Consider the following 13,168-nt stretch of genomic DNA (forward strand, 5'->3'; position numbering starts at 1 on the left):
AAATCAAATCTGCTTGGCATAATATAAATTCTAGGCTTTGTTTAGTTTCAAAATTTTTTAGAAAATCGACACCGTGACACTTTCGTTTGTATTTGACAAATATTGTCCAATCATAAACTAACTAGGCTCAAAAGATTGGTCTCGTCAATTCCGACCAAACTTTGCAATTAGTTTTTCTTTTTGTCTATATTTAATACTTCATGCATGCGTCTAAAGATTCGATGTGACGGGAAATTAAAAAATTTTGTAAATTTTTTTAGAAACTAACAAGGCCTAAAACACAAAGAAAAAAATCGCTCCAGATCCAGATCATACTCCTGCACAAGCGACACAGAACGCAGATCGTGCCCCAAGAACATGACGCATCAAAGCCGTCCACATCGAAATTTCGAAATATTCTGATTTACACGCCGCCTTTGCTTTTCCGGTAGTTTAATCATTATTTTAAAATAAATCTACAGTTGGTATACGTACGGTATACACACGATTATACGGTACCGGTGTACCCATACTCTTCTGCTTTTCGAAAATTACAATCACCCAACTTCCCAATAAAAGCGCCCACGCCTTCGTGCACCTCCGGTCTCTCCCCCTTTCCTCCACCTTCCCCCCACCTCCGCCATCGCCGACGCCGACCCCCCACACCGGCCGCCGCGGGAGCGCCCCGGCACCATCTCCACACGGTCCGTGTCCTTTCTCCCTCGTTCCCCAATCAGATTGAAATTTCTCTCCTTCCTCCCGCCCGCGCCTGGCGCCTATCTATCCTGCCGCAGGTCTCCCTGGACGCCGCCGGCGCGAGGGTGGAGATCCGCCCGGAACTTTCTCTGATTCCTGGTTCTGTTGTCTAGGATGCCCTAGCTTGCTTGCTTGTTTTTTTTTTCCTGCGGAAACTTCTCCGCGCTGTGAACCCTGAAATCCAAATCTCCCTTCCTGGGATGACGATGGATCGCTCGGCTTGTTGCAGATTTGCTTGTGCGCTTTGGAGTAACCAAAAAAAATAGTAGTTTCCTTCCCCAAGACCATATTCTCGAGGGGTTCAGCTGAGCCCCCATGCCCTCGTGGTAACCCGCCGCTGATAGTGTACCCTGTGCGATCTCTAGTAATAATTGCAGTATTCAGCCGTAGATGACCTAGGAGAAGCGTAGTTAGCGCGGACATCCATCAATTTGCACACTTTGTACAGTAACATTGCTGCTCTCCTGGTTCTACCCCCATTTAATGCTCCTGATCTCTACCGGAATTCTGAGGCATGGGCCGCAAAACATAGATCAATCGAGTTGGTTTTTATACGGTGTACACAAGAATCTGCCAATAATTGTTTGGTTCTGCAGTATGAAAAGCGCCTGATTATTCAGCAGTACAGCTTGATGGCATAGTCCTTAAAAAGTCCAATATATTTCTTCTTGTGCTGATGTTATTCACTAAGGCCTCACGCTAATCTACCATTTTCAATTTTGTTTTGGGGGAAATGCTGGAAGGCGAATGCGGCAATCATATTGCTTCTACTTTGGTTTTTTTCCTTTTTGATTTTGGATGTGATGGTTTATGACTCGTTCATTTGAATCCTGCAGAGCAGAAATGGGGGATGCGTGTTTCTCAACACAGCTAATTGATGGAGATGGGGTCTTCAACGTCTCCGGATTGGAGAACTTCATGAAGGATGTCAGATTGGGTGAATGTGGGCTCTCCTATGCTGTTGTATCAATAATGGGCCCGCAGAGTAGTGGTATGGGGTCTCTCCTTTCCATTGTTTTGATTCTGTTCACTGCATACTTCCTTTTATCTGATTACACCATGGTTCCTCATTTTTTGTAGGGAAAAGTACACTTTTGAATCATCTTTTTGGGACCAATTTTAGGGAGATGGATGCCTTCAGAGGAAGGCATGTTTCTAGTCTCTTCTTATTTCTCTTCCATTTCTCATTACAAACCTTCTTCGCCCTGGTGAAGCCTGTTCCTCTTCAACTAATTTAGTATTTTTTGATACCATCAGGTCACAGACTACCAAAGGTATATGGTTAGCGAAGGCCCAGAATATTGAACCGTGCACCCTTGTAATGGATTTGGAAGGAACTGATGGAAGAGAGAGGGGAGAGGTAATAAAACTAGCATATCTCCAATTTGGATGTGGTTTGGTTTTGACATGTGCTACTAGTGTCACAGAGACCATATGCTTCATTCTACTTGTTCTTAAGACCTCTTTTTTCTTAATAAAACTGAAACAAAGTTTTTTTCGACATCCCCAAGCATCTTGTGCATCCTGAACCTTGCTGTGGCATCTTTGTATAGTGGAGCTTGTTGTATTGATTTAAGATTATTAAATTATTACGGATTTCAAGTGTACAAAGGACTCTCTTGTTCAGTAAGCCTCATAATGTGATGCCTGCTGTTTCCTCATCTCATCTTGTAATAAGCTGAACTTTGCTGAAACTGGTTCTTCTCAAAATTACATTTTGTGTTATGGAGCTAATACTCCACAATATCCTGAATTCCTGATGCATAATTCATACACATGATGATATTTCAGGATGACACAGCATTTGAGAAGCAAAGTGCATTGTTTGCTTTGGCCGTTTCGGACATTGTGTTGATTAATATGTAAGTTTGTTTAGTGAAGCGATTGTGGATGGAGTTGGACCAATTATTCCTTGTGCAACTCAACAATTCTTTTTGTTTTCCTATACAGGTGGTGCCATGACATTGGCAGAGAACAGGCTGCAAACAAGCCTCTTTTGAAGACTGTTTTCCAGGCAAGTTGTTTATGAATATTATTTTGATGCAGCTTTTTTGACTATATTTTGTCTATGCTTGATGTGAATTGGCATTTGAGGCGTTTACCTTGGGATTTTCTTTTTTTCATATGTGTAGGTCATGATGAGGTTGTTCAGTCCCCGCAAAACAACATTGTTGTTTGTTATTCGTGACAAATCAAGGGTAAGGACTTGCTATTTTGCAGTTTAGGCAGCTTAGAATTAAGACATGTGAACAACTGCCAGCATTTCTACTTTCCTTTTCACATTTAATTGCTTGTATACTGACTATTGGCTCCTTTTGGTTTCTGACAGACACCCTTAGAAAATCTTGAACCAATTCTAAGGGAAGACATTCAGAAGGTATGTGTTTAGTTGATATCCTGTTTTCTTTTGAGACATTTGTTTTTTCTGTGGCCTATAAGCTGTTTACATTTTTGCTGCAGATATGGGATTCTGTTCCAAAGCCCCATGCCCATAAAGAAACTCCACTTAGTGAATTTTTCGATGTAAAAATCATGACTTAACCTTTCTTCAACACATGTTTTGTACTGAAGTTGTTCACTACAAAGTGCATTTGTTTTCCACATCTAGGTACAAGTTGTGGCACTGTCGAGTTATGAAGAAAAAGAAGAGTTATTCAAACAGCAGGTTGGTGTTTATGAAATGCAAATTATGAAAAGGTTGCTCATTGCAGATTTTGCTAGGATTATGTCTAATTGTAAACAATTCTTTCTGTAGGTTTCTGATTTAAGAGATAGGTTTCAGCATTCTATTGCTCCTGGCGGACTTGCTGGGGATCGTCGTGGTGTTGTCCCAGCTTCAGGTTTCTCATTTAGTTCCCAGGAATTTTGGAAAGTCATTAAGGAGAACAAAGACCTTGATCTGCCTGCTCATAAAGTGAGTACCATCCATTGTTTTCCAACTTAAGCTGCCAACATAATGTATGTTGACTTTTTTTATGCTTCACTTCAGGTTATGGTGGCTACTGTACGTTGTGAGGAAATTGGTAATGAGAAAGTTGCCAGTTTTACAGCTGATGAGGTGATTATAATACATACCACACATGATTTGTGGATCATAGATTCCTTCAAGAACTGATTCTATATGATTTTTGTGTGAAGGAATGGCAACAATTTGAGGAGGCTGTTCAACATGACTTTGTTCCTGGATTTGGGAAGAAGCTCAGCAGCCTTCTTGATAGATGTTTATCAGAGTGAGTTTATTGGTTGTCTTATGAGTACTCTGTTATCTTTTTGGTCATGGAATCCCCATGATTTAGATGATGTTTTTGACTTGTTACAAATCTATTGAAGATAAATAAAGTCCCAGTTGCCTTTATAGAACTCTTGGAGCCAACTAATTACTGCAAAACAGCAGAGTGGAGACTATCCATTTGTTGTAGATGACTTATGAGATATACATGCTCAATTCTTGGCATAATATTGAAGGTATCTGGAAAAAAAGATTCGTTCCTTTTATGATGATTTTGTTCTTCTTTGGTTACAGGTATGACATGGAGGCTATTTATTTTGATGAAGGTGTCAGAAGCTCTAAAAGACAACAACTTGAGTCTAAACTCTTACAGGTTCGATGATACTTTTGAACTATTGTATCTTAAGAACATTTGATCCATTGTATGAATTTTGAAATAAACTGTACTTCTCCACACCTGCTTCATTTATTCTTATCTCTGAAATTCTCACGTACAAATATATACTCTATCTTCGTATGAATGTATGTCGTTTTGGATGTGAATTATCTTCATGGGGTTACTCTGGCTGCTACTAGCACTATAAGCTGGTGAACATTATAAAAATAATGTGTGATGAGAGTATCTTTTTGATGATGAACATATTCATATTACTTTTATTTGGTCAATCTCGGTTATTGTTCAGATGTTGTAGCCAAAGTTTAAACTTCTCAATGACATGTGTCCAAATCAACATACACTTATAAACTGAGTTCAAGAGTTAGCGTAGGTATTTATGGTGTGACTCATGTATCTGCCCGTTGTCATAAATGAAACTATAAATCTGGAATTAAATCTGGGGAACAAATATTGATGTACATTTCCTGAGTACATGTTTTGTAACTGGTTAGTGGAAGAGTGGGAACTTTTTATCTAAATTAGTACCCACTACGTATTTTGTATATTCATTTTGCTGCCATGATTCTTTAATATATATTTGCTTACATGTTTCCAATTTTGCAGCCTGATTTTTTTTGTTGCATTTTGATGTATTTTTATTGTGCTGCTTACAAACATTTTATTTACACAAATGCCTTCCTCGTCTTTGTAGCTTGTCAATCCTGCCTATCAATCTCTTCTAGGTCACTTACGGACTAGAACTTTAGAAGCATTTAAGGAGTCCTTTGACAAGGCCCTAGAAAAGGAGGGATTTGCTGTTGCAGCTCGCAATTGTAGTCAAACTTTCTTGGAGAAGTTTGAAAAAGGATCTGAAGGTATGTTTTCAGGATTGTTAATCTTTACTTGTTTCTTATTTTGGTAGTGCTCCACTTCAGTAGAAAACATACTTATGTTCATTGACAGTCAGTCAACTCTGGGGTAGGTTGGAAACATTAATCTAGAACTAGAATAGAAGTGGAAACCGGTTTGTATAATCTAGCAGTGCACCTTCCTAGGCTAGCAGACTACCTAGAAGTGATATTTGTTCCAGCACTTGTTACTGAATATTTTCCTACCGCCAATTATGAAATTAATTTGGTCATTAGTGGTGTTCACTGTTCAAGTATGATCAACTCTGTCAAAAAATTCTTCAAAAAGACTGGTACATTTCTGGTTCTGGTAACTGTACCAGCCAGCTGAGTCTGAAATGGGCTGTAAACAGACTTACATACAATGAAACAATACAGATTTGCTGTTGGCGTTTCAGCTTCCTAAAACATCAATTGAGACTATTTGTTGGTTATTTCTATGCTCAAGCTTTTGTCTAAAACTCTCCTTCCAAAGGAATGAAGGATGCTATTTGCCAGTTTGCACCCTCCCTTTTTCACATAAATGTATGTCTTATCAGATGTGTGCATATATTCTTTGACAGATGCTGCTATTCAACAAGTGAATTGGGACACCTCAAAAGTGAAGGATAAGCTTAGACGTGACATTGAGGCTCATATAGCTTCAGTTCGAGCTACTAAATTATCTGAACTTTGTGCCAAATATGAGGTTGGTCCCAGGTTTGTGTCATGACACAGCACAAGAGAATCCTTGTCTAACCTTAGATATGTTATTTCAGGCACAACTTACCAAAGCTCTGGCGGAACCAGTTGAATCTCTTCTAGATTCAGCCAGTGAAGATACGTGGCCAGCTATTAGAAAGCTTCTTCAACGCGAGACAAAAACTGCTGTTTCAGGTCTTGAATCTGCTGTGTCAGCTTTTGAACTCGATGAAGCAAGTGAGAAAGAGCTGCTTGTGAAGCTGGAGAAGCATGGAAGGAGTGTTGTTGAGTCAAAGGCAAAAGAAGAAGCTGGAAGGGTTTTGATCCGCATGAAGGACAGGTGAGCTGTGCTCCATATCAACAACTCGTATATATCTTCTGTGCAGACTAAACTGAAACAAATTTACAGGTTCTCAACACTGTTCAGCCGAGATGCTGACTCTATGCCCAGGGTTTGGACAGGAAAGGAGGACATAAAAGCTATAACAAAAACCGCTCGTTCAGCCGTATGTCGAATGCTAATATTTAGTATTATATATATGAAACAGCAAGGAATTGTCTTAGGAACTGAAGCATATTCATTCTCCCATTTTGCTGCAGTCCATGAAGTTGCTTTCTACAATGGCTGCAATTCGGTTGGAGGAAGATGGTGATAACATTGAGAACACTCTCTCCCTTGCTCTTGTTGACACCAAAAAACCTGGGACTACAGATAGGAGTATCCAAATTTCTGATCCACTTGCCTCCAGCTCATGGGAAACGGTAACAATGCTGTATTTTACATGCCAAATTTATGTTCCTTTGCTGAAGGAACACCCAGTTTTTACTCATCACTTAAACATATGTTTTGCTGAGGAGATGCCATTCATGAGCAGGTTGCCGAGGAGAAGACTTTAATTACCCCTGTGCAGTGTAAAAATTTGTGGAGGCAGTTCAAAGCTGAAACTGAATATACAGTCACTCAAGCCATAGCTGCTCAGGTATCTCCACATTTCCATTCCACCAGTTAACTGATATGTCCAATTGAACTTTGTGGATGTCATCTCAAACTCCCTCTATTTTGTGTATTACTTTTGATTTTTTTTGGGAACTGGGAATGGTCCCCTTAAATATATAACTGTTTGAGAAGATCTATCTGCTAAACATTACTGTTGCCTTGACCAGGAAGCAAATAAGAGGAACAACAACTGGCTGCCGCCTCCATGGGCACTTGCTGCAATGGCTATCCTTGGATTCAACGAGTTTATGACATTACTGAGGTATTTCTTTTGTCTGCAGAAGCATACATGCATGTCAATAGTGGATTTATCGCTCTTGACTATGCTAACTTTTTCACTTGAATAACAGGAATCCGCTTTACCTGTTTGCCATATTTGTGATTTATCTTGTTGGAAAAGCCATTTGGGTGCAGTCAGAAATTGGCAGGGAATTCCAACACGGATTTGTGAGTATTCAAACCACCTTTTGTTGCACGCGTTAGCCACCTGAATATTGTCTAATCAACTTCTTTATGCTTGCTCTGTCACACAGCTTCCTGCCATCCTTTCACTGTCGACGAAATTTGTTCCCACTGTAATGAACATCTTGAAGAGATTAGCCGACGCTGGTCAAGAACCTGCAGCAGCCCCAGACAGGCAAAGAGAGCTGGAGCTCCAACCAAAATCCACCAGGAACGGTTCATACAGCAATGTGACATCGGCAGGGTCATCCAGCGTAACGACTTCGGAGATTGGACCCGAATATTCAAGCCCGGTGGCGCAATGATTTGAGTGATCTTTAGCTTTTGGCTGGATACCCACTCTAGCAGTTGAGGAAAACAGGGTGCCTCGAGAACATAGGAAGATTGAGGTGCGTTGCAGTTTTTGTAAGCTTGCCCTTCCCAAACTGATGCAAGGTGATGAGATGGCACTGCCCATCACTATTATTTAAGGAATTTTTGGGCTGGGGGTTTGTTTGTAAGAGCATTTTAGAATAACTTGTTTCATTTTTTTTTTGGTTTCTGTAACATGAATACATGATATATGATGGTTGTATAGAAGATCTGGCAGTCTGTGGAGCGTAGCAGTGCATTCTACACTGCTACAGTGGGCAGTGGGTTGCATAGTCGCGAGAAGCATGTAAATGTCTTTAAACTGCCATCATATTGCGATGGAGTAGTATTCGTGTTCTGGAATAATACAGAGAGGAACGTGTGAGTTTGCGAGCCGTTCTGATTGTCCCTATTCGGTAGTTTTGATGCGTGTTTGGAATCGATTTGTAGTCGAGCGGTCGAGCCTCATCTGGTGCAGATTGTCAGCATTTTTGACAGGCAGACATGATGGTTGTGTGCCGTCACCTTGTAGTTTTTTTTAAGAGCACTTCTAATGCAGAAACCATCGTGATTTTTATAGATATTAATTGCAGTGTCATTTAAATATTTTGCTGATGTGGCAAGAGAGTTATTGAAGAGAGAGCAAAAATCATAGAAACTGGGTCTAAGTTAGAAATCATATCTACACAAAATCTAAGATATGAAGTGATATGATTGGCTAAGAATGAAGAGAGAATGGATGTGATTGGATAAAAAAATATTCTATAGAAAATATCCATTGAGATCATAGTTTCTATATATAATTTCTATATATATATATAGTGTCTATAAAAATTAATAGATATAGAAACTACATATAATTTTTAGCATTAGGAGCGCTCTAATGCGGCAAAGGAGGCCGTGTTGCAAGCTTCAACCTTTTTACCAGACACGGTAAAGGTCTGCCGACGCTGTTAGAAAAGATGTACATGTCTGCTTTTGGGGAAAATGACCAAGAAAATGATTCCAGAAATGTTTCGTCTGGACCCAGTCGCTGCTGAAAATGATTTTGGCTTACGACACCTCTTTTCTGGTTGGCTGAAATTCACAGAAAGTACGGTACACCACGCGCACAAGGAACTGCTTTCCTTTTCCTAGGTTTATTACATGTACAACAAAATACCACGGTCAGCACGGCGTCCAATCAAACAGTACATGCTCCGCCCTAAAAAAAAATTACAATTCTATAACAATGCTAGATCAAATAATATAAAGTTTGATTTAAAATACTAATAGTTATTAGAATGACATAAATATTATTAATATTTTCATAATATAATTATTTAGTTTTTTATATATCAATACTATTTTCAGGGGTTGGGACGTCAGGTACAGACGTACAATACAGTATATCCTTGAGGCTTTGTTGAGTTCCTAAAAAGTTTTGCAAAAAAATTAAGATTTTCTGTCACATCAAATCTTGCGGCGTATGTATAGAACATTAAATATAGATAAAAATCTCTACAACTAAAAATTATGAAGAGGACCCATCTACCACATCCATGGTGAAGCCACAACTCCCTTTTTACTATGCCATGATAGGCTATCTCATCAACTCAGGCCCCACTCACTCATGCATGCAAAATTATTTTATCGAATTAAAAAAAGTCATAACTCTTAAACCGAAGATATAAATTAAATTTCGATTGCACCATTAAATTTTTTATAACAAATCCTTTAAAACAAGATCACACATGGATATATTTAGATAAAATTTTATTAATGAATATTTATCTTATAAAGATAAAAATAAATATTTTCTTTTGTTAAGTAGAGACAATATTCTAGGTTCAACAAAGTAAAAAATGTAATCGATTTAGAAGAATAGTATTTTGGTTTTAGATTTATGAAACTGTTATTACAATATACATAAAAATACATAAATACATAACATAGATAAAAACAATAATAAAATCTAGAGTAAAAAGCATAAGAAAAAATAAAAACAAAATAGAGAAAAATTTCAAATAATATCAAAGGTTACTTTTCAAATATCGTAAATATATTTATAGAACATTAACATCACTAAATACATCATAGAACATCATTAAATATATTATAGAACATCACATCTATTATAGATTACATGTATACTAAGTGAACACCATAAGAAACATCATAGAACATCACATGTATACTACGTAAACATGACATAACACAACATAGAACACTAAATATATAATACATAAACATCGCATATATATAGAAAATAAAAATAAAAAATAAAATTACTAAGAAGAAAAATATAAAAACAAACATGATTAAAAAATGATAAAAATGCATAGAGCAAATAAAATAAATAAATAATTTAAATAAGGATAAAAAGAAGATTAAAAGAAATTAAAATATAAAATAAGAATGAAGAAACATAGAAAACCTAAAAAAAAGAAAAACAAATAGAAGCAAGGAAGAACAATAAAACTAAAACCAAAAGAAAAATAAAATAAAAGGTAAAATTAAAACAAGAAAAGAATAAGGAAAGGATAGGAAATAAAATAAAATTGAAAAACTAAAACTGAAAAGAAATGAAAAAGGAAGAATATAGACAGAAAAAAATAACAATGAAGAAACATAGAGTATGTGGATTTTAAAATTCGTAAGGCATTAACCTAGTAATAATTAATTGTACAATTTGACTGTAATTTGCGAGATGAACATTTTGAGCCTAATTAGACTATGATTGAACAATATTTGTCGAATACAAACAAAAGTGCTACAATGTTTATTTTGCAAAATAATTTTGGAGAGGCTGAGTGGCACCTCGGCGTCCATGAGCCTGAAGGCGTTTTGCTTGTTCACTCGATCGATCTTCCGCCCCTGCAGCTTCACAATCACAGCTGGGGTCCATCTCCGATCCAGACAGCAACACTGCTCAGGCTTTGGAAGCTACCTAGTGAGCACATAAAGCTGGTGTGATAGGGGCTTAAGTTGGCCACAAACATGGGAGATTGGGAAACTACTGCGAAACACAGAAAATTACTCATTGTCATTGTCAAGCCTATTAGTTTGAACCGATGGCATTAAGAGGGTCTTGTTTTTTCTATGCCGTGCAAGAGAGATTGAGTTTTTCCATTAGTATATTACTCCACTAAAAAGTGTTGCCAGGTACGTGTACTTCGTGCCATTACTATTACTATTTTTAATTTCTACTAAATGACGGCAAGTTTTGTTGGGCGAAGAAAATAAAAGAAAAGAACAAATGTACACCCCTGAAAAAAGCAAAGAAAAAGTTATTTGACCTCCACTAAAAATAGTTGAAGTCTGATTTGTCTCCCTCGATCGGAAAGAAATGATTTTCTAACCTCGTCTACTTTTTAAACCATCCAAATTTGCTCTGTAGGCTGTTCTGAAAGCAGTTTTAGCCGATGTGGCACCACGTCAGCTGAGGAAGGTACATTGTACGAAGCGGATAGTTCATGAAAGTCAATTAAATTTTATAAAAAAGTTACAACATATATTTTTAAAAATATATCCATATATTTTTTTCTAAAAAATATTTAAAAAACTATCCAGTTTTTTGAGCTAATAAACCGTGTGTTGTCACTAAAGTCAACTGAACTTGTACGTGGTATGGATCATTAAAATAAACTAATTATAATAGAATCACAAGAACATCTACTAACAAATGAACATCAAAACAAGGTTGTATAAGATTCAAACAATCCAAAGCTAGGCACCATAATATAGAACACGATTTTAGGAAAAAAAAATATGAAATTGGTTCATATTTTTCTGAGCTAAAAATAATTTTTCTATGAATTTTCTAAGTTTAAATCAAATGTTAATGATTTTAATCGCGTATTTTTAGAAAATATTTTATTTTTTTAAAGTATTTCTATGTTTTTTGTGCTAATGACATTGATCTCGAACTATCAACTTAGTCTGATACACCTCCCTAGCAGCTAATGTGTGACGCCATGTCAGCCAAAATCACCTATGGAGCAAATTCACACATGGTTTAAAAGTTGAAGGAACTAAACTTATTTTTTTATTGCAGGAATCAAATCAAACTTCGAATGAAAGTTGAAGGGGTTAAATGGATTTTTTATGCAAAGCAAGCCTAATAAATTCTTGGATGGGTAGCCAGCATGGACATTGTTGTGGATTGCTTCTCTATGGTGTTGTTTGGATGCATGTGTATCTACCTCAATCTACATATGTTAGAGTGGATTGAAACGAAACTTAGTTCAGTTTTACTCCAATCTACTACAATACATATAGATTGAGATAAATACGTACGCATCCAAACAAGACCTAAATTGGATGGCCACATCCTTTGGTTTGATTATTAGTACGAGGCATGATGAAAAGTTATCCAATTACATTTTTCTTTGTAAATTAAAGGGTGTCATCCATGTAACCGTATAGAAATAGAAGGGTTATTACGCATGCACGGCAAGCAGCATTTGGCCATGATATTTGCTCCCATGAATATGATGACCCTTAGACCTTCTTTTTTGTACACTGAACTTTTCAAGCGGCAGCATGCATGCATGCCTTGTTACACCCACCGTACCGGGTCGCACTCCGAGCACCCGGCGCGCATGCGACGACGACTTTGATAACCAACCAACCATCTCTACTCTAGTAAACAAATAATCCTTTGGTGACCCGACCCATTCTGTGCCCATGTACTCCGTATGTAACTATGCAGGACCCCATTTTTGTCACGGCACGGCACGGCTTGTACTTGTGTTGTGTTTATATATTATGTTTAATACTCCCCGTAAACAGTTTACAAGTGGCACAATAGACCAAACCAAAAAAAAAGTATAAATGGGACAAATCAAATTTGCATACGGAGTATGAATTAGCTACAGATGTTAATAATGGAGTACTGTACATACCTACACTACACTGTACATACGAACATGGTGATGATCACACACTTGTTTATGATGGGTGGTTAGCTACCCCGACGGAGGTCATGAGGGCGAAGCAGGTGAAGGCGAGAGGACGAGGAGGAGGACGATGTCACAAGGCCGAGGAGTACGTTACGTACGTGGCAGGACTGACGACGGACGACCAGTCTGCAGTCCGCAGCAGCGTTCTCGTTCTCTGCCTCTGCCTCTGGATCGCCGTTGATCTGAAATTCTTGAACCGATCCGCGCATCCGAGTATCCGAGTATCCGAGTGTCTGCCTGCCTCCGAATTTGACCGGCCTTCGCTGCAGCTTCGTCCGCGCATGCATGCAAATGCAATGCACCACCACCCGCGACTTTGACCGACTTTTCCACTCTCTCGCTTCCTCCATCTCTCCAATACAGGACTTCTTTTCTTTTTTCTTTCTTTTCTTTTTTCCGAAAACCACCACTTGCCACTTGCCCACTTGTTGTTGGATTGCATAGTATAGTTGCATCCGCCACCTCCTCTGTCCTCTACTTTACAAA

General features: G+C 38.0%; 1 protein-coding gene across 2 annotated transcripts; it reads left to right on the plus strand.

Moving 5' to 3' along the window:
* LOC8078209 (protein ROOT HAIR DEFECTIVE 3) lies at positions 527-8,135 on the plus strand. Of its 2 annotated transcripts, none has more exons than XM_002455782.2 (23): positions 527-683; positions 1,572-1,726; positions 1,816-1,882; positions 1,993-2,095; positions 2,527-2,597; positions 2,686-2,749; positions 2,868-2,933; positions 3,065-3,112; positions 3,196-3,258; positions 3,344-3,400; positions 3,491-3,649; positions 3,725-3,793; positions 3,874-3,965; positions 4,259-4,337; positions 5,053-5,215; positions 5,812-5,936; positions 6,007-6,269; positions 6,339-6,435; positions 6,530-6,691; positions 6,805-6,909; positions 7,094-7,188; positions 7,277-7,373; positions 7,460-8,135. In XM_002455782.2, exons 2-23 carry the CDS (start codon positions 1,579-1,581, stop codon positions 7,691-7,693), a joined length of 2,427 nt encoding a protein of 808 aa, XP_002455827.1. In that variant the 5' UTR covers positions 527-683; positions 1,572-1,578; the 3' UTR covers positions 7,694-8,135. The 2 variants fall into 2 exon arrangements, with proteins under 2 accessions (XP_002455827.1, XP_021312400.1); XM_021456725.1 differs by having other exon boundaries at positions 553-683; positions 1,577-1,726; positions 7,460-7,928.

Source organism: Sorghum bicolor, chromosome 3 (genome assembly GCF_000003195.3).
Source record: "Sorghum bicolor cultivar BTx623 chromosome 3, Sorghum_bicolor_NCBIv3, whole genome shotgun sequence".
Taxonomy (NCBI): Eukaryota; Viridiplantae; Streptophyta; class Magnoliopsida; order Poales; family Poaceae; genus Sorghum; species Sorghum bicolor.

What these genes read in the sequence shown, in the direction of transcription:
- LOC8078209 (XM_002455782.2), top strand. Translation starts at nt 1,579, where the DNA reads ATGGGGGATGCGTGTTTCTCAACACAGCTAATTGATGGAGATGGGGTC. An exon ending in TTTTGAAGACTGTTTTCCAG is followed by an intron (nt 2,750 to 2,867) that starts GCAAGTTGTTTA and finishes TCATATGTGTAG; the next exon opens with GTCATGATGAGGTTGTTCAG. An exon ending in GAGTTTATGACATTACTGAG is followed by an intron (nt 7,189 to 7,276) that starts GTATTTCTTTTG and finishes CTTGAATAACAG; the next exon opens with GAATCCGCTTTACCTGTTTG.